This window comes from Camelus ferus, chromosome 13, assembly GCF_009834535.1.
Source record: "Camelus ferus isolate YT-003-E chromosome 13, BCGSAC_Cfer_1.0, whole genome shotgun sequence".
Lineage (NCBI taxonomy): Eukaryota > Metazoa > Chordata > Mammalia > Artiodactyla > Camelidae > Camelus > Camelus ferus.
The window spans coordinates 7936185-7955976 of NC_045708.1; the positions used below are offsets into that span (position 1 = coordinate 7936185).

Below are 19792 nucleotides of genomic sequence, written 5' to 3' on the forward strand. Positions count from 1 at the left end.
GGTGCTTGAGAATTATTTGTTGAACGAAGAAAGGAATTAATGAACTTAGTCCTAACAAAACCGCAGGGAGACATTTACCTTTGAGTAAACTGAGGCCTGCCCAAGGGAAGGCAGGAGCCAGGCTCAAGGCTGGAGTGTTATCAGTCACCCTCCAAGAGGGGGCCCACCGCTTCAGGGCAGGAAGCTGGCCACACCTCCCTACCGTAGCGTCCAGAGAACTATGAGGTCAAAGGCCTTAGGCCACTTCTTAGTGGCCAGGAGGAGGTTCCGGGAGGAGGAAGCACAGAGAAGATGGGTCCCCGCTGATGAGCCGCCCACCGCCTGGAGGGTAAGACTGAGGTTCGGGAGACGAGGTCTGGAGCTCCCATAGCGCGGCCCCCGCCCTGAGGACCCCAGACTCCTTTTCTCGCTCCTGGGGAACGGGTCCTGGCGTGGGGCGGGGCGAGGCGGTGGGAGCGGCCGCCTGGGGCAGGAGGGAGGCCACCCGAGCGCAGCGCGTGACGCAGGCGCGGGGCGGGCCATAGGGGACGGCGCCGCGGAGGCGACAGGCTCCAGGCCGGGCCGAAGTTCTGGTTCCGCTGAGCGCCCCGCCCCGCGCCCAGGTCTCGGCCCAGCCGGGGGGTGGGTAGAAGGGGCGACAGGCGCGGGAGGGGGCTTGAGTGTCCGGCGCCAGGGGTCGCCAGGGCGTTAAGCGAGCCCGCGGACGCTGTCTCGGGAGGGCTGGGACGCCGGCATCCGCGGCGGGGGCGGGGGGGATGCTTTTCCGGGCGGGTCATGGGGCGGGGCGCGGGCGGGGCCAGTCGCCAGGGTCTGGTCGCTGCTGCGCAGAATGCTGCTCCGCCGGCGGGTGCGTCCCGGAGCAGCCTGGACATCCGCGGCCACTCCGGCCTCAACTCGCGTGCAGCGCCCCAGCCGGGGACAGTCTAGGGCCTCTGGGCACCGTCACGCCCGCGGGGCCTGGGACGAGGGCCTAACTTTCTCAAGCCTCAGCTTCTGCTTTCAGAAATGGGCTTGGTAACAGTGCCTTAAGGGGTTGTTGAGAGGGTCTGTGGAGGAAAGGCCAGCGCTTGGCTCCGGGATTGGCTCATGGGAAGCCCAGTCGGTGCGAGGTAGCTGCTTAGGGCCGGCGTGGACGTCTCCATCCCAGAGTGCCGCAGGATGGCCTTCACTCTGCCACACCGCTCTGCAGTCAGGCTTTAGGGGTGGAGTCTGGTGGTAACATGCGACCAGAGCCGAAGACCAGACTTTGGATAACGGGGAGAAACTTCATACCTAAGACGCCTCTGTCTTGGAGCCCAGCGACTTTTATTTGGCCTAGACAATGCTTTTAGAAGTTGCCAACATTTAAAAACTGACGGTTCGTGTATTTAAAATATGTTTACAATTTCTCCTGAAAAGTCAGAAGACCTGGCCACAAGGAGTATTTTTCCGTCGTGGAGTTTTGCACAAGATACAAGTACCTTATTTATCTTTATTTTTTTCTCTAGTAAAATGCCCCTTCCAGGGCAGGCGCCAGACCGTGTGCCAATCCTCATTTTTTGGTGGGGATGAGAGCTTTGAGAAGCCTGTGAAACGTATGAAAATTAATCAAGGGAAACCTGAAAAATGAAGTCAGGAAGCAAGGAGGAGGAACACTTGACAGTCAATACAACCCCAGCAGCTAGAGGCATACTTTGTCTCCGGTGGGAAGTGACGGCTGCTTTACTACTCCCAGCAGCAGTGAAGATTTTCTCCCTGTCTGACAACAGCTCAGCCAATGAGAGACTGTCATAACTCAGCCAATGAAAAACCATTATACTTCCAAGTTCCAGTGTCTTCCAATTGACTTTTTGTTTATAATGACCACGCCAAACTTCCACTTCTCTATAAAAAGAGTTCCCTCTCCTTTGCTTAACGAGGCTTGCAAATGGTTCACCATAGTTGTATAGTTTGCATTGCAGTTCTTTGCCACTCCCAAATAAACCTGTTTTGCTAGTGGAATAACTGGCTATTTTATTGTTTTAGGTTAACATTACATGGAGGTTCCACCAAGAGCCAGAGAAGACCCTTGACAACTCTGAGGCTGGGGAGCGAACAGGTGCTGGTACCCACAGAGCCCAGTGAGCTCACTGCTTTCTCAACGACCCTGGAGTTTGAGGGTGAGTTTTTCTCCTGGATCCGAGCTCTGCCCTTTTTGCGTTTTGACTCTCTCCAGGCTTTATTTGGAATCTGTTTAAAGGCTTTGTGTTTTTTAGTTAAGGCCTTGTCTTACCTGTGAGTACTCTATTGGCACTTCAGCCTCACTCTTTTGAAATCAGGCTGTTCCTACTGGAACTATGCTGGTATTTGGTCCACAGGCTGTTTAAGAATTATTCTTTTGTTCTAGAGAAAAACCCCTGAAAAATGGGATCCCAGTTATCTAAATGTTTTGAGGGTGCCTCCCCCTTTTCAGGGACCCTGAGCCATTTTCTGTTTAAAAACTGCAGTATTTCCTCATATGCATTGCTAACTAAAGGGGCCACCTGAAACAAAAGTAATTTAAAACATCAAGGGCCAATATGGGGAACTTTTGAACTCCCCAAACTTACCTTTCTTAAACTTCTGTTAGACAGCCATGGATATGAAATGGTCAAAACTGAACTGGACACCTTTTCTGTTTGATATTTTAAGACTTCCAAAACTTATCAGGAGTTTCAAATTACCTCTTTGCCAAACACAATTTTTAAATTAACCGAGGCAAACAAAATTTTAAAGCAAGACAAAATGGACTTCTGAGGTCTCTTTTGCCCCGGTCGTCTTCGTCGCCGGACGCTGGCTGTCATCTTGTGCGCGACCCCATCCCAGGCGCCATCTTCCTTTCCTTCTGCCCCGCCCTCTTCTGATTCTTCCTGAGCTTCCCTTATTCCTAAAAGCTCTGCTGATTCTTCCTGATCCTTCCTTTGAACCTATCAGAACCTGCTCCTTCACAGTTAAATCTTTTGAGGATTGAAATAAACCTCAGAATTACTTACAGTCCCTGGACAAATGTCGAACTGTGAGCTGTAAAGAGTTTCCTAAAGTAACTGAGGACCCCCGTAGGTTCGTCAAAGATTTTAACCTAGTTTGTTCAAACCCACCATTCTGGCTTCTCAGATTTATATCAGTTAGTCCACGTATTCGTTGGTGAGGGTCAAGCAAACTGTGGGTGAGACTAGCCCGGTGGGAACATTCTGGAGGAGATTTAGAAGAGCCAGCCCCTAATTTTGGCAAGAGGCTAGAACGCTGCCTGAAAGCCTCCACTGAGCAATTGCAGTAGCCTTTCCTAAACCTGTTGATCGGAACAAAATTCAGCCTTGCACACAAAAATCTAATGAACCTGTTCGTGACTCTTCCAATCAACTTCAGGTTACTTTTAAAGAAAACTCTGGTCTCCCTTCAGATGCTGAGTCCACTAGGGTAGCTGTTGCCTCCATGTTTATGAATGGGCTGAACCGGAATCTTTTAGTTAACAGAACCAGGATGGAATGGGAAACTACGCCCACTCTAGATTTATGTGGCAAATCAGCTCACTTGCACCCTAGATGAGTCACCAAAAAGAAAGACCACTAAAAATCTTAATCTTCAACTCCAGCAAATGAAGGTCCCTAAACAAAACCAAAAACCTGGTTTCTGCTACTGCAAAGAGCCAGGGTGCTGGAAAAAATATTTAGATGATTTGCCCTCACGCTCTCCTTCTCAAACCTTATGAGAAGACAGCATCCATCTGCTAAAAGTTTTGGCTTTAAAGGGACATAAAGTCTCCAAAGAAAAACTGCAGTTTGCTCAAATTCAGGTTCAATATTTAGAGCACTTCATCTCACAACAGGGATGACATTTGAATCCAAATAGGCTTCATGGCATCCTGAACGTCCCCAAACCTAAAACTAAGTGCCAATTATGAGGTTTTCTCGGGCTGCTGTCAAAATCAGATTCCAAATTTCTGTCTATGGCTCAGCCCCTACCTGCTTTATTAAAACCAGCAAAGCTGACCCCATTAATTGGGGGGATCAAGATGACACAGCCTTTGAAGACTTAAAGAAGAGCTTAACGAGACCACCTGCCCTTGGACAGCCTAATTATCAGCTTCCCTTTTCCCTCTTTGTATATGAGAAGGAAGGGAATGCCCTTGGCATAGTCACCCCAAAACCTGGGGACCATCATGGACCTGTAGGTATTGTAGCCAACAGCTGGGCCCTGTGGTGCAAGGGATATTCCCTTTGCCTCAGAGCCATTCCTGCCTGCCCTTCTGGTTAAGGCCACAAAAGAGATAATCATAGGATCCCTTTTAACCATGTCTATCCCCCATGCAGTGGAAGCCCTCCTAGGTTCTCATCCACGCAGTACTTTCAGTCACCTCGCCTCTTATGAAATCCTTTTGCTACCTGCTCCTCCTGTAACTCTCACAGTTACTAACCTCCACCCTGCTGCTCTTCTCCCCTCCTTCACTCATGAAACCCCTCACGGCTGCCTGACGCTGACCAATCACCTCTGACTCCGTGTAATAATTCACAGGAGACTCCTCTAACCAATGCCAGTTTTTCATGGTTTACTGATGGTTCTCATTTAAAGGGAGAAAGTGGTAAATATTGTGCTGGGTATGCTATTGGCAACTCCTTTTGATGTCATTGAAGCAACACCTTTACCTATGGCTGAATTACCCAATAGGCTGAATGAAATGCTCTCACTGGGGCCTGTCCTTTAGCCAAGGGCAAAACCGCAGACATTTATACCTGCAATCAGTATGCCTTTAGAGCAACCCATGACTCTGGGGTGACTTGGAAACAACAAGGTTTCCTTACCTTTAATGGGAAAAAGATTTAAAATGGTTCTTATAGGGGAGGAGGATATAGCTCAGTGGTAGAGTGCGTGCTTAGCACATACAGGTCCTGGGTTCAGTCCCCAGTACCTCCACAAAAAAAAACCAAAACAAAACAAAACAACCAAGTAAACCTAAGTACCTCCCCACCTAAAAATAAAAATAAATAAATAAAATGATTCTTACATCCAAAATTGATTAGATGCTGTACTCTTGCCAGCTGCCTTGACTATGATTAATATCCCTGGGCATTCCAGGCTCGAGCCTCTATAGGCTAAAGGAAATCAAGCATGTTTCTGCCCAAGACGCTGCCCTCAAAGGAACCAATGGCCAAACCTCTGTCGTGATCCAAAGGGATGCTCCCTAAGATAACAATCTAGAAAAATTGACTAGAAATGCCCAACACCCCAGAAAAGGAAAAACAATATTGGAGATCTAGTTGGTTCAACAGAAAGAGAGAATTCTGGTTTGGACCAAATAACAAACTGGTCCTACCAGAAAGTCTGATTCCCAATCCTTATCACTGTGCGTGCATTAAAACTATCGCCCCACTGACAAAATGATAGCACTCGTGAATCAGTGTTGGGGAATATTAATAAGGTCACAAAGAGTGCCTGCCCTCTTGTCCCACCTGTCCAAAGTACAAAACAGGAAACCTGTTTGCACTGCTCCCAGACACTCTGAATAGCCTCAGGGGCCATGCAGAGATTAGTAGATGGATTTCATACAGCTGCCTCCATCTCCTGGATATAAATGTCTTTTACACATGATCTGTATGTTTTCTTACTGGACTGAAGCCTTCCCTTGCAGACAGGTCACTGCTTCTTCTGTGGCTACAATTTTGTGAGAAAAGATTATCCCTGCCTGGGGAACCCTCTTGAAGTTCAAAGTGATCAAGGGTCATTTTACTGGTCAGTGCTTCAACAACAGACTGTAGGTTGCAAATTCAGGGACTGAATTTGGATAAGAATCCAGAGTCAGTTTTCTAGTTTAGATGAAAGAGAGAGGCTTCTGTGAATTCTAAACCTTGTAACAGGCCTTAGGAAAATGTCTAGACGTGTCTAGACATCTTAGGAAAAGCTGTCTCATCAGTGTCATCTGCTTCAATTCCGGGAAATCTTTATCTTCAGGGCACCAGATGGTGTGCAGGTCTAGTCTGAATCTGGCGCTTTCTTTAGATGTGTCACGTGAATCCAGGAGTCTGTTCTCTGGAGTTCAGTGGCACAAGGGTAGGTTAGCACTACCTGATGGGGCCTTTCCAGTGAAGTTGAAGAGAGTCCTTCTGGAGGTGTCTTTTCCAATAGATGAAATCTCCAGGTTGAAAGATGTGATGCTTATGGTCTTTGTCTCCTAAGACTGCACTATGAAAAAGCCTGCTCTACCAGAACATCATTATTTTTAATAGAAGCAATTAGGCCTTTACGATACTGAAATTCATCTCCTTTTATCAGCTGCCGATCAAAAGTGGGAGGAGCCAGGTGCATTGGGTACCCTGTGGCTATCTCAAAGAGTGAGAGTCTGAATTCCAAAAGGGTTGATTCTGAGATTTAGAAGGACCAATGGCAATTTTTTTTTTTTTTGGAGAGTCCCTGTGAATTTTGCCCATTGGGTTCTAATAGTACGTTTGACTAACTCTGAGGTCTGAAGATGTTTAGCACAGTGGAAGTGTTGTAAAACTAGTGAAAGAACACAAATTTGTTGAAGCATCTGACTAGCCAATGAAAAGCCACTATATCTGGAACTCCCAGCTTCCTCCAGTGGACTTTAAGTTTCTAACAGCCCCTCCCTACTTCCCCTTCTCTTCTGTAAAAGAGCTCCCTCTCCTTTGCTTAATGGGATTTACAAGTGGTTCACCAGTTGCATGACCCACATTGCAGTTGCTCCCACATGATCTGCTTTGCTGGTAAAATACCTGACTGTGTTACTGTTTTAGGTTAACAACTGCTTCTTTGGCCACATCTCAGTGGAAAATGAGAAGTCTCCCCAGTGTCCTTACATGTGGGAGAATATCCCCACCCACCCACCCATAGGCAGATAAGGGCCATCTGCTCAAGCCATCTTGAGTGACAATGGCCACAGGCCCAACCCCAACCACCTAGGGGAGTCCCCTTAGAGAGCTGGATAACCAGGACCTCCCCGCCAGGCAGAATTCAGGCTGAGGTAGTGGCTCTGTAATTTTCCCAAACCCCCATGCAATTCAGATGTCAAGGGAGGAAGGTGTTCTTGGGGGCAGCTAACTCCACAGCTACTGGAGAGTGGTTTTGCTTCAATGCTAGGGGTGTGGGTAACGATGCTTTGGAGCACTGCTCAACTATCCTCATGCTAAATGCTGTACTGGTACTAACTCTGTCCTCCCAGCCCTTCTGAAGTCAGGACAGTTACCATCTCCTTTTTACACCTTCCTGGCTAGTCACTGCAGGCCAGGATTCAAACCCAAGCAGTCTTGCTTCTTTCGCCTCGATCTGCTTTTAGGTTCCTGGGCATTGCAGAGTGGCCTGACGCCCACCCCAGAACTGTGGTGGGGAGCCTCCTCATTCGGATGCTTCATCACATCCGGATTCCAGGCCAAAGTGAGCAGCTTGGGGAGAGGAAGTTTGAGTCTCAGCACTAGCCCACCAAGCCCATCACTTACGTTGTGAGCTAGTCTGTGGATGACATGAATAAAGGTTTTATGTTCCAATGGTGAATTCACAGCATTAAAGTAACATCAACAAAGGTCTCTGCAGAGCTTCCAGACAACAGCATGGCCTTGGCACTATCTCACAGTTCACCAGGCCCACCAACTTAAAATTAAGCAATTAATTTTTTACTGGGGGATGGGGCCTCTTAAAAAAATTGGTCCCTAAAGATTTTATTAATATTTTCATTGCATTCTTCCAAATGTGCATAACATGTGACCTCTCCATATTTTGAGGCTCTGCTGTGTACTAGAAGGGTGCTCAGGTGCTCCCTAACCTCTCCCCAAAGAGGAAACAGAATTAGGAGTCCCTGGTCCAGGTCCCTAGGGATCTGAGGGGTCCACCTCCTTGATCAGGGCTCCTGAGCACTGTTGCTCCCCACAGGCCTGTGCATGCACCCCACCTTGGCACAGCCATGGCCGGGGTCAGCATCAACGAGCTGCCCGAGAGCATCCTGCTGGAGGTGTTCATGCACCTGCCCGCCCGCCAGCTGCTGCTGAACTGCCGCCCTGTCTGCAGTCTCTGGCGCGACATCATTGACCTCGTGACCCTCTGGAAGCGAAAATGCCTGCGTGAGGGCTTCGTCACCGAGGACTGGGACCAGCCCGTGGCCGACTGGAAGGTCTTTTTCTTTCTGTGCAGCCTTCGCAGGAACCTCCTGCGCAACCCATGTGCTGAAGGTGGGCTGCAGCTGCTGCTGGGCCGATTCCCTCTCTTTCCTGAACCTCAGGACCTTTGCACTTGCTGTTCCTACACTATCTGGAATGTTCTGTCACCCCCTGAACACTTGTCATGCCCCCTTGGGCCCTCTCCTCATTCTTCGGATCTCAGTTCAGAGATCTGCCCTGATCCTTCATCTGATGAAAGTAGTGCTCCCCCTCTGTGCTCTGTCACCCCGTGTCCTTCCTTCATAGCACTTGTCATAGCCTGTCATTACTTTGTCTCTCTTTTTTTTTTTTCTCTCTGCCACAAACTTCAAGTTCCTGGGGCATGACGGCTCTTGCCACCCTGCAGCCCATGTCCACACAGCAGGTGTTCAGGAAATGTTTGTTGAGTGAGTGAACACACTGCAGACCCCCTCCCCTTCAGTTCAGTCTGTGCTGCCTGACGTTGAGGGAGGGCTTTGTCTGTGTCAGGCACTAGTCTGAGGTCTTTACAAGCGTGCTTACCCTCCTGTTACCTGATCGTGCAGAGGAAGAAAATGAGGAACTTGAGAGGTAACTACGATCACATGGTTGAAACCCGTTTAGCTCATGTTCTCTTATAAATTTGCCGAGGGTTTTCCCCCTTCTTTTAGTACCTACGAGGTACCAGGCATCATGCTTCTTGTTGGGGCTACAGCAGCAATTGGTTTAGAGGCAGACTTTACACACTTAGAATCCCTTTAGTGTCTGTTTTCTCTTTATCCTCATGAGGATCCTGAGAGCCACATAAGAAAGGTTGGCTCAATTTTATAGACGGGGAGCCTTAGGCCCCCGCGATGAGTGTCCTGCCCAAAGAAACAGAACTTGCCCAGTTTCTGGGGTCTGGTCCCCACTGCTGAAGGCCCTCAGGCCCCTCTCAGAGGCCTCACAGACAGCATCCCAGACACTCAGTCTCCTCGTCTGACGGGACTGGACTCGGCCGCCAGCTCAGCTCACACAGGCCTGCAGAGCCAGCCTGCAGCCTTGCCTGGCACAGGGCACAGGGCCCAGCAGTGGCCGCCCAGCCTTGCTCAGCTCTCCCCTTGGGCTTGCCCTGGGTACCAGCCCGGCTCCCGGGTTTCTGAATTACTCCTCTGATGCTCTACTGGGAGTTCCCCAAGGCACCTGAGGGAACAGATGTCAGCTCCTAGTAGAGGGAGCAAGGGAGGAATTTGGGAAGATTGTTCTGGAAAGCCTAGGTGGGGAAGCAGTGTTGTTTCCCGAGGTCCTCTCAGCTCAGTCTGAAGGGGGAGACAGGAAGGACAGCTTTATGCCTCCATACCCGCCGAGCCAACCCACTGGGGATCCTTCCACCAATGCGGGGTCACTACACACCACCAACACAGAGGACGCTCAGCCTCCCAGTCATCCCTCCTGCCCTGGGCAGAGGGGGACCAAGTCGGCACAGTAGGTTCGCAGGACCTCAGATCTCAGTCACGTAGTTAACCTCCTGGACCCTGACATCTGGAGAATGTCAATCGTCAAGTAAGCAGTCGGAGTCGGGACAATCTCACATTGGCCCTTAAGAACATAAGTACCATCACGGGCCCTTCATAATATGATTTGAGAGCTGAAACTTGGGTACTTCCCAGAGCCCCTCGGCAACACGGAAGCAAGGAAATGTCAGTTCGGAATTTCTGGTAATACTCTTTCTCCAATTTCAGGTTAGGATTTGAGCCAGTCAGGGACAGAGCAGGAGGGAGAGGGACCCAGATCAGAGCTGATGTGGTGGGCACAGGGGGGAATGGTGGGTGGAGGGGAGCCTTGTAGGGTGGCTCCAAGGCACGGTTGTGGTGCACACCTTGAGATCTGAGCATTACCCTCTCCATCCCAGGACCAGGTGGGGAGGGCCAGACTGAACACTCACACCACGGATCTCACTTTGGCTTCTGCTTCTCCTAGAGGATATGACGTCCTGGCAAATCGACTCCAATGGGGGGGACCACTGGAAGGTGGAGCGCCTCCCCGGACCTCATGGCACAGAGTTTCCTGACTCCAAAGTCAAGAAGTACTTTGTCACGTCCTATGAGTAAGACAAACTAAACCAAGAAGCTGTATGGAGGGAAGAGGGTCAGGACACCTTTGCCAAACCCCAGGCCTAAGTGAGGGCCTCTCTGCAAAGCTCAAGGGAGGTGGTTCCAAAACCAGCTCAGGGTCTACATGTACTGCTTCCTTGAGCATGCGTCACCGCCGTGGCTGGGTTCACAGGCAGTGGGGTGGACAGCAGTTTGAGGAGGCTGGGAGCCCGCTGGGTGGTTAGGGTAAGTCAGGGGTGGCACAGGCTGTTGCTCCTCTAGGGATGTGAGTTCACGGAGGCGCCCTCCTCAGGGCCCTGGGAGACTGGGCCTAGAGACTGGGATGAGATGCTGCCCAGTCACAAGGGGGTGAAGCTCCCCGAATGTTTCTCATGAGCCTGCAGGGAGGTAGAAGCCAGAGTCAGCACCAGTGGCTGCCCTGCAGTGGTCAGGGCTACTGCTGGGTCCGCTGAACCATCTCCCTGGGTCCGGGCCATGCAGACCATGCCTGGGAATGCACACCTTTCCTTCTGCTCCCCAGAATGTGTCTCAAGTCCCAGCTGATAGACCTCAAAGCCGAGGGCTACTGGGAGGAGCTACTGGACACCTTCCGGCCGGACATCGTGGTTAAGGACTGGTGAGTAGGGCCCACACCCATCCCACACTCTGCATCCCTCCCTCTTCTCTTCCTGAGAACCCCTGTAGAGAGTGCCCACGGTGCTGGCAATGTCCTGGGGCAGGGGCTCCCCCGCCACTGACAGACACAGCACCTCCTGGGCCCTCCTCCTCCCTAAGTCAGCAGGAGATGTGAACCCCAGTTTACAGGTGGAGAGTCCGAGGCCAACAGATGAGTTGTCACACACAGGCACTGAAGCAGCACTGAAAACAGGACCCCTCCTCTCTGGACCTCGCAGCTACTTCCTGCCTCCTTGTGAATCTGCCTTTCCTGCCCCTTTCACTGTTCATCCCACAACTCTGTCCCGAGCTCCTACTCTGTGCCCAGAGCTTTGCAAGGCTCTGGCTTGGCCCAGTGCAGAAGCAGGACCCCAGTTCCAGTCAGGCCCCAGGGCCACCACTGAGGATGCAGGGTTGAGGGCTGAGAGGTGTGCAGAGCTGCGGGGCTGAGCAAAGGATGAGCTCTGTACCAACCCCCATCACACGGGCCACCCCTCTCGAACCTCCTTTGGATCCACCGCCCAGTCCATTATCATGTACAGGTGACACAGATCTGACAGCCCAGGCGTTATGCTTTTTATGGTGACATCCTCACTGGAACACCCGGAATGGATGCCCCTTTTCTCAGATGGGTTCACTGAGGCCCAGCGTGGATAGACTGCTTACCCTGGGGGCACAGTGGGACACGAGGAGCCCTGAAGCCAGCAGGGCAGGGCAGGGAAATGAAACTCAGAGTTCTAATTGTGGGCCCGCTGCCTGCCGGCCTCCAGGGCCACCTCTGCCTTGGAGTGCACGGTCCTAAGCCCCACCCTCCCTCAGGTTCGCCGCCAGGGCAGACTGTGGCTGCACCTACCACATCCGAGTACAGCTGGCCTCGGCCGACTACATCATCCTAGCCTCCTTTGAGCCCCCGCCTGTGACCATCCATCAGTGGAACGATGCCAGGTGGACAGAGGTGAGGCCTGACCTGCTTGCCCCTTGCCACCCGCTTCTCCCACATCCAGGATGGCAGGAAGTAAGGGGGCAGCCCCAGGGCCCGGAGTGCCCCCAGTCCTCTGCCTGGAGTTTCTGCCTTCTGGCCAGGCAGCTCTCCCCTCCAGGACCTGGTTCCACTCTTCCCCTCCCAGGGTCAGTGGTTACCCTGTCTTGTCCCCTCTCCAGTCCTGGTGGTCACTTCCTCTCTCCTCCCCCCAGGTCTCCCACACCTTCTCGGATTACCCTCCAGGTGTCCGCCACATCCTCTTCCAGCACGGGGGCAAGGACACCCAGTTCTGGGCAGGCTGGTACGGGCCCCGTGTCACCAACAGCAGCATCGTCATCAGCCATAAGATGACCAGGAACCCGGCCCCCTCCACGGCTCACCCCTAGACCCTGCAGGGGCCGGAGGAGGCTACCCACCTGCCTTCCCCACTCCATCTCCACAGGCCCTTCTGACAGCCTGTCATCTGACAGCCATTCATCCGTCCTCTGTCCCGGCCAGTGGAGTGCCAAAGGTTGCCTCCAGGCAAGAGCTGAGCCTATAGTGGGCAGCAAGTCCCTCCGCGTAAGTTCCGACTGAGGGCAAACCCACCAGTTTGTGGTAACTTACTGTTACATAGCTCTGTCATTTTGTTGTAATAAATGTTTTCAGTAAAACCAGCCTGGGGTTGGATCTAGGGGCAGGGGTGCCAGGTCCTTGGCCCTTTGGTGGAGGAGCAGCCCCTCCCCCCAGGTGAATTTGGCAGCACCTATGGCTCCCACCCAGGCAGTGACAACCCAGCTCAGCCCTTGGGGCTCTTTATTGAAATAACTCACAGCACAGCATTTGAGACAGACAGCGTTGGCCGGCTGAATCCCAGGAGGCTGAGAAATCGAGGTCCCAGTGCCCTTCACTGCCCGCCTGGGGAGAATTCCTCCATGAAGGCAGTCAGGCCTGAGCAGCTCCAGGCTGGAGGGTCAGGGGTCCATACGTAGAGGCATTAAGAGCACTTGGAATCAGGGTGGCCCTGCAGTACTGCCCTAGGTGAGGGCCCCCAAAGTCCGATGGTTGGTTGTGGCATCCATGGGCAGGCACACCCTCAGCTGCTTTTATGAGCTCGCTCTTCCACATAGAGCTGCATCTAATGGCAGGAACAAACAGCCATGGTCAGGTGGATAGCCAGGGCCCCTACTCTGGAGGACCCATGGGGCCTCTGCCAAGAGTGGGCTTGTGTAGCCACAGCCAGCATTAAGGGAAAGAGGGGACTGAGAGTCTTAAGCCAGCCACACCCTGGTCACCTCCCCCAAGCAGCTCACCTTTAAGATATCCGATGTCATGGTTTTTAGGGGTATCAGTCGGGGGTCGTGCATGTGGACATCCTGCTCATCTGCCAGGATCCAGGGGAAGTCCTAGGGAGGCGACCAAGGGAAGGGTGGCAGGGGGCTGGCTGTGGCCTACCCTCACTTTGCTACCCCTTCCCTTCCCCGAACTAGGGCCCTCAGACTTCAGGGAGCATCCGAATCGCCAGGGAACCGCTGGCAGTGCCGATTCCCAGGTTCGTCCACCAGACAGGCTGAGACTGGAGACCCAAGGTGGGCTGGGAACCCAAGTGATTTAACAAGCCCCAAACACCAGTTGTGAAATTGGATCAAGGATCCCCTCTCTTGAGAACCCCACTGAGCTGCGCCCTCCTCTCAGCACTGAGAGCCCAGGTGGGGCGATGACAGGCAGGTGGCCACAGGGCTGACACACAATGAGAGCCTACTGTGTGCCAGGTGCTGCCTCCAGCAACACCCCTGCTGGTCAGAGCTCTGGTTTTCAGAGCATCCTGGCTATCTTGCCTCCCCACCCACCCTTCCACACCAGCCTCATCTCACCTTGATGACTTGGATCTTCTCCATGTTGCGAGTGGCAGCTTCTCTCGTGTGCACTAAGACTGTGAAGGTGCAGCCTAAAGAGGCAAGAGTTTGGTCAAGACTGGGCTACCCCATGCCTGCCTCGGGACACAGCTTCCTCCCACCTCCCTAGCTGGCTCAGCAGCCCCACAGCACAGTGTTAACCAAGTACTAAGACAAGACAGTCAACAGGAAGACTGAAGCCAGGTGGAGTCAATCAGGGAAGCTTCCTGGAGAGGGTGGGCTTTTGGAGCAGTTACAAAAGGCAGAAAGAAAGAGAGGAGACTTGGTGCAGACAAATAGGGACCTGAGGACACAGACCAACACAAGTAGCCATGGAAACACCCAGAGAAGAGGGGGTGGGGTGTGAGCATACCAGGGGGGTTGTGGTCCAGGACAGCATCACATACACTGATCTTCAGGATGAAGGCCCGGAGCAGCTGCTCCACGTGAGACAGCAGGGAGTCTGAGCTGGGAAGGAGAGAGGAAGAGGGTCTCCCAGCACACGGGTGGCCCCCCTCCCACCAGCAGGCAGTCAACCCTGGAAGCAGCCCTCGGGTGCAGAGTCCCCTCCGCCTGGTATTTTTGAGGGCTTGGCTACCTATCTCTACACAGCTAAAGCATCTGGGGAGTTTAAAACCAATGCTAAGTACCATCACAGACAAATTAAGTCAGAATGGTGGGCAAAGGGTGTAGGGAACCCCAGTAGGTGGTTGTAACGTGCAGCCGGGTCTGAGAACCAGGACACAGCCCAAACTTCATACTCTAGGACACCAAGCTGGGAAGGGAGAGGGCTTGCCCAAGGCCACATAGCAAGTGGGGACAGATTCCAGTGCTCTGACCTCATCACAGGAAGCCGGTAGCTGACCAGCCCAACACACCCGTCCAAAGTCAACTTCAAGTTGACTGTGGACTGGATGCTTGACTGGGAAGTCAGGAACCGGGTCTGTGTCCTGGCTTTGCCACCATTTGGGTGACCAGGTCAAGGTCATCTCTCTGACCTTGGTTTCTCCATCTACAAAATGAGGTTGGGACTAGCCATTTGCCAATGCTGTGATTTTCAAGGTTTGATACAGGAGGGTCTCTTTGTAACCTGTGTGATGTTCACAGAGACTTGGGGGCGGCCGGCTGCAACTCCGCCACTAATAGCCTTGTTAGGTCAGCACACCTTGCCATGTCTCCTCTCAGACCTTTAGCAAGGCAGTTAGTGGCTACCGGAAAGGGGTGAGGGTCAGGGGTATAGCTAGGGACCTCACACCAGCTGGCACATGGACGGGGAGAGAGGCAGCTCACCTGATGGACAGCAGCGGAGGCTGTGTGATTTCAAAGACAAATTTCTCCACTGGGCGGTGTTCTTTGTCCAAAATTACCACCACTACCTTCTCCACATCATTCTGCAAGGACAGGAACCCCCCACTCCAGAACAGGACACCCCTCTACCACCACCACCACTCCCTCCCTACCCAGGGAAGGATGGGATAGGGGCAGTCGCAGCCCTGTTCAGCCTCTAGGCCCAGAGTTCCTCACAGCCCAGAAAGAGGTTTGAGAAGTTGAAGTAGGCACCCCCAGAAATGAATGGTACAGGCAGAGAGGAGAGGATGCCTGGGCCCCGTGGGGATACCAGGACATCTCAGAGAGAAGAACAAGATAGAAGGAAGAAGCACTGAGCGGCTAAGCTGAGACAGAACTTGGGGATGGAGGAAGAGAGTGCCTGAGAAGAACCCAGAATCCTCCAGGGCAGGCCCCACCTGGGGAGCCAATTCCACTATTGGGGCAGGGCTCCAGGCCAAGATGCCCTGAATGTGTCCCCATGCCCTGGGCCCTGAGCAGGAGTGGTCTCTAGAGTGCAGGGGACAACAGGCTTCTGGGTGTTAGAGACATAGGGACCCTGCATGGTCCCAGCATCACCCCATCCTGGAGGATGGGGGAGCACTGGGGGTGATGTGGGCCAGGGGGTCCGGTGCCCTCACCTTCTCCAGGAGCGGCTTGACGCAGTGCAGCGTGTCCTGGATATACTGGTTCAGCTCCGGGTGACAGGACATCTGCATACAACCCCATGACGGCTGGTGAGGCAGGATGGGGAAACAACCCCACACTCCCTCCAGCAGCGCAAAGCCCCTTCTGCCTTTAGAGAAAGGCCCATCAGTTCCCTCAGGCTCCCCACCCGGGACAGACTACCCATCATGAGGCAAAGAACTGGATTATCCCCAGAGGAAGAGAAGTTAGGAGATCTTAAGAATTCAGTCTCAACATTAGCACTTCATACAGCATCAGGAGTTCGTTGAGCTCCTCCAGAGTCTAGAAGTCCCTAAATTGTATTTGGGCAAACAGGCATTTTTCCAGAGAAGGGATCCAGAAATTTAATCAATTTTCAAACATTAAGAATCTGGAACTAAGAAGCTGTGTGCCCTCAGGCTTAACCTCTCTGAGCTTTACTTACTTCACCTGCTGAAGATTTCATTAAAAAGTAAGGATTAAATGCGATAAGTACCTAGTACACAGTGGGCACTCGAAGTGCTGATTCTTTTTTCCCTTTCCCTGTATATCCTCTAAGCTTCCACCACCTTCCAGTAGTCGGCATTTATTCTAATATTTACTGAGTGCTAAGGGGCAGGCACTTCTAGAGACTGGGGATAGAGTAGCTTATATTCACTGCTTTGTCTCCTTTTCACTTGTAAACAACCCGTTACAATTAGGGTAAATGAGGGGAGAGAGAAGGTGCCTGAGGTTTACAGGAACCCCCTCCCCAAACCAACCATTCACCAGTTGCAGGACACCTTTAAAATACAATGATGGTGGGGTTGAGGGTTGTGGGGGGCTCTAATCAGAGGGTCTGGTCCCTAACTTTTGGCGAGGGGAACTCCCAATTCAGAGGGGATGAGAGGAAATGCCACTGCAGTGATTAGGTGGAAGGTTGTAGGCCTATCAGCAGCTGCCAGGAACTAGATGGCAAGGCCAGGCTACTGGGGAATGAGGGGGCTGAGCCCGAAGGTGGAAGAGAGTTAAAAATACCCCCCTACCCACTCCTGTGATTCGGGGCACGGGGTTACCCAGTGCACCCAACCTGACTGTGGGGGCTCACCTGGACAGGCACGTTGTACTTCTTACGCTTCTGGAAGATGCCCACCGGGTAGACCTCACGCACGTAGAGAATCAGGTGCACGGCCACCTCCAGGAACTCGCAGAGCACGTCGGCCACCACTGCGAGGGGGCAGAACTCGGTGCGCGCGCTCGGGGAAGCCCGCCCGCCCAGGCCGTCCCTCGCCCCCCACCCCGGGTCCGCAGGTCCAGCCACCCTACCTTGACCAAAGTTGAGGTCCTGTCGCGTGAGCGTAGTCATCCTCCTGGATACCTAGGGGGCGGGGCAGGAGCGGGAGCTAGTTCCAAAGGCCCAGGCAGCCGCAGGGCCCGCCCCCCTCCATTGCCCCTCCCCTCCGCCTAGGGGGGCATCGGGGCAGGACCGCGCCTCCCTTCACACCGAACCGGGGCAGCTGAGAAGGACCCCTCACGCTGTCGTCAGCCCTCGGAGGTATCAGCTGCGCTGGCCGCCTCGCCCTGCTGTCTGGTTGGGGTAGAAAAGGACAGAGCTATGCCCGCATAAAGGGCACGGCCGCGGCCGCAGAGGAAGCAGCTGGATGCGCAGGGCCGGGAGCGTAAAGCGGGGCACGCGGAAAGCGAAACTAGGCTGGAATAAGACTTTACCCCCTGCCTGGCTGGATTCCTCCCCTGAGGGAATCCTGCCCCTCTCCTCTAACCAGGGTACCGGCTTCGGCCTCGATTCCCGGATCGCGGCCCGGCCCCCGCGAGGGAAACCACCGACCAGATTACTCGCGCCTCCCGCTCAACCCGCGGCCCGGGCGCCGCTCCGTGACGTCCGCTGTGCTCCGGTGGGTCCTAGCGCCCGCCTCCAGCTACGCCCACTCCCCGCGCAGCCAACCACGGGTGCGGGAGGGAGCGGCTGCCGGAGGGGCGGGGCTTGGGGGCGGGGCCCTGCCTCCGTGCGGGTATGATCCCAGGGCCTGAGTGGGCAGATGCTGCGCCACGCCGCTTCCTTTCAATTTTGGGTAGGCGCGAAAAAAGACAGCTTTGGTCTCCATACCGGAAGGCTACGTATTTTCCTCCCCAGGGCATTTCTCTCTTTTTAGGGCGCGGGAAAAGGGCGGGTAGGTGTTGCTGGTGAGAGCCAGGTGAAGCTCACAGCTGGGGGCTATGGATAGCGACATCTGCCGAGAGCTCTGGAGTCACCATCCTCAGAACCTCAGCTGCCCAACCGAAAGCGAATCCGCCGGCTCCGGGGCGGGGACAGGGGAGATCGGGCGCGCACCGGGGACGTCCCCACCCCCAGCCCACCCGGATCCTAAATGCAGCCTGTCTTTACCTCCCAGTAAGATAAGTCCTCCTGGCTCATGCATCGTAACAATAGCTGACATTTATAGAGGTCCAACCTGGTGCCAGGTACTGAGCTAAGTGTGTCCGTGGATTGGTCCATTAAATGCTCAAAACAATCTCACGCGATGTTTACTACGATTGTCCTCGTTTTACAGATGAGCCAAACGAGGCGCGGGAGTTACCCAGCTAAGTGGGGGAGGGGCGGGCGGAATTGTCTTCTGCCACTACTCTTGTTTTGTTTGGTTTGGTTTGGTTTGGTTTTTGTTTTGTTTTGATTTGATTGAGTTATAGTCAGTTTGCAATGTGTCAATTTCTGGTGTACAGCACAATTTTTCAGCCACTGCCACTACTCTTTATAGCTCGGAAGTCCCCTAGAAGCATGGACTCTGGAAGGTCTGGGAAGACCCTGGGAAATAACAATATTAATATTAAAATAATTACTAACATGGGTTGAGCACTTACTATGTTTCAAGCACTGATTTCTTTCATTCTGTCATTAAGCCTAGGAGCTAAGCCCCCATTTTACAGTTGCAATTTAATAGATGGTAAAACAGGCTCAGAGATGGTCCCTAAATTGCCAAAATCACACAGTTGAAATACAAGCCCACTTCTATTGTGACCCCAGGGCTTCAGCTTATTCTCAGCCCCCTTGTTTTACAGGAAGGTCAGAGAAGTGACTGCGTCGTTATGGACAACAAGTTGGGCCAGAAGTCCAGGGATCTTGTCTCTGACCTCCAGGGACATAAAGGCTTGTTAGGAGTCATGCGCATCTGTTGGTACCCAGATCTAGCCAGGAATGTTTACTGCTTAGTTCTCAGTATTGGAGATTTGCACCCCCTTCACCCCAGATGCTTTCAAACCTGCATTAACACACTTCTGATGGCTGGGGACAGAGAAGAGAATAAGTAACCTGGCCCATTAAGCCAAGAATGCCAGTAGAGCATTTTTCAAAAGCAGTCCTTGGAAATCTGCATCAGACTCCCCAAGGAGCCCATTAAACACCTGGAACCTGGACTTCCCTGACCTACCAGATCACTTGGGGTGCAAAGCAGGGCAATGGCCCTTTAGCAAGCTCCGAGGGGCCTTGATACCCAAGAAAGTGTGGGAATCGCAACCACAGTGGTTTGGGCTTTTCCGCAGGAAGTCTGCATTTCATAAAATTGCAATGCTTAACCCAAAGGAATGGATTATTTAATTCAGACATGGAGGCACCTGGCAGCCTATTTTGGGTACAATAATCCTTCTTAAGATCTGGGGAGCCTGCCCACATCATATGGGAAAGGACTATTTCCACATGGAGCCAGCTGAGCAGCCCCTGCCTTGTAGACAGGTATCCCCTGGCTCCTTGAGACGTAATCACTGTGGATGCTTTGAAAACTGGGGGAAACAAAGGTCCCTCTTTGCCCCATCCTGAAGGCTGTCCAAGCAGCATTTTCGTTGGTAACAGGAAGTAGCAGTGTTAAGGGGGCAATGCCCTGTAAAGGGTCCCTTAGGATTAGGGCCTAACAGGTGGAGGAACTCAGAGCCTAGCTACTCTTGTGTGGTGGCTTCCAGGGCACAGTGTGAGTGACATGGGGGCTCATGGGAGGCCTTCCTTCCATGGGCCCTCAGCCCCAGCCCCCTGCCCTGAGAAGACACAGGTCTTCTGCCACAGAGCTAAAGAATTTCAGAGAAGCCTTGTTGGAC

At 52.9% G+C, this 19792-nt stretch overlaps 2 protein-coding genes across 14 annotated transcripts; one reads left to right on the forward strand and one right to left on the reverse strand.

Moving 5' to 3' along the window:
- Positions 1 to 235: 235 nt before the first annotated feature.
- On the forward strand, positions 236 to 16221 carry FBXO6 (F-box protein 6). 7 transcript variants are annotated; one of them, XR_004325343.1, is made up of 8 exons: positions 500 to 602; positions 2005 to 2138; positions 7876 to 8171; positions 10077 to 10203; positions 10731 to 10826; positions 11684 to 11819; positions 12059 to 12407; positions 13316 to 16221. XR_004325343.1 is itself a non-coding variant. In XM_032495188.1 (8 exons), the coding sequence occupies exons 3-7, from the start codon at positions 7907 to 7909 to the stop codon at positions 12385 to 12387; spliced, it is 723 nt and encodes a 240-aa protein (XP_032351079.1). In that variant the 5' UTR covers positions 500 to 602; positions 2005 to 2138; positions 7876 to 7906; the 3' UTR covers positions 12388 to 12407; positions 13316 to 16221. The 7 variants fall into 7 exon arrangements, 6 of the variants coding, with proteins under 6 accessions (XP_006192521.1, XP_032351079.1, XP_032351076.1 ...); XM_032495188.1 differs by having other exon boundaries at positions 12289 to 12407; XM_006192459.3 differs by lacking the exons at positions 500 to 602; positions 13316 to 16221 and adding an exon at positions 236 to 328 and having other exon boundaries at positions 12059 to 12499.
- Positions 12625 to 17616, reverse strand: MAD2L2 (mitotic arrest deficient 2 like 2). Of its 7 annotated transcripts, none has more exons than XM_032495191.1 (10): positions 17420 to 17571; positions 17201 to 17279; positions 17018 to 17069; positions 16800 to 16918; positions 15688 to 15759; positions 15011 to 15111; positions 14094 to 14188; positions 13700 to 13773; positions 13139 to 13231; positions 12625 to 12963 (listed from the first exon to the last, which is right to left on the reverse strand). In XM_032495191.1, exons 3-10 carry the CDS (start codon positions 17055 to 17057, stop codon positions 12922 to 12924), a joined length of 636 nt encoding a protein of 211 aa, XP_032351082.1. In that variant the 5' UTR covers positions 17058 to 17069; positions 17201 to 17279; positions 17420 to 17571; the 3' UTR covers positions 12625 to 12921. The 7 variants fall into 7 exon arrangements, with proteins under 7 accessions (XP_032351082.1, XP_032351080.1, XP_032351085.1 ...); XM_032495189.1 differs by having other exon boundaries at positions 17196 to 17279; XM_032495194.1 differs by lacking the exon at positions 17201 to 17279 and having other exon boundaries at positions 17473 to 17616.
- Between the last annotated feature and the right edge of the window lie 2176 nt (positions 17617 to 19792).

Excerpts from the sequence above, each read along its gene's own strand:
- FBXO6 (XM_006192459.3), top strand. The coding sequence starts at position 7,907 with ATGGCCGGGGTCAGCATCAACGAGCTGCCCGAGAGCATCCTGCTGGAG. Across the intron at positions 10,827-11,683 it reads GACATCGTGGTTAAGGACTG|GTTCGCCGCCAGGGCAGACT; the intron begins GTGAGTAGGGCC and ends ACCCTCCCTCAG. Across the intron at positions 11,820-12,058 it reads ACGATGCCAGGTGGACAGAG|GTCTCCCACACCTTCTCGGA; the intron begins GTGAGGCCTGAC and ends TCCTCCCCCCAG.
- MAD2L2 (XM_032495194.1), bottom strand. The coding sequence starts at position 17,057 with ATGACTACGCTCACGCGACAGGACCTCAACTTTGGTCAAG. Across the intron at positions 16,919-17,017 it reads GGACCTCAACTTTGGTCAAG|TGGTGGCCGACGTGCTCTGC; the intron begins GTAGGGTGGCTG and ends GCCCCCTCGCAG. Across the intron at positions 14,189-15,010 it reads CCTCCGCTGCTGTCCATCAG|CTCAGACTCCCTGCTGTCTC; the intron begins GTGAGCTGCCTC and ends TCTCCTTCCCAG.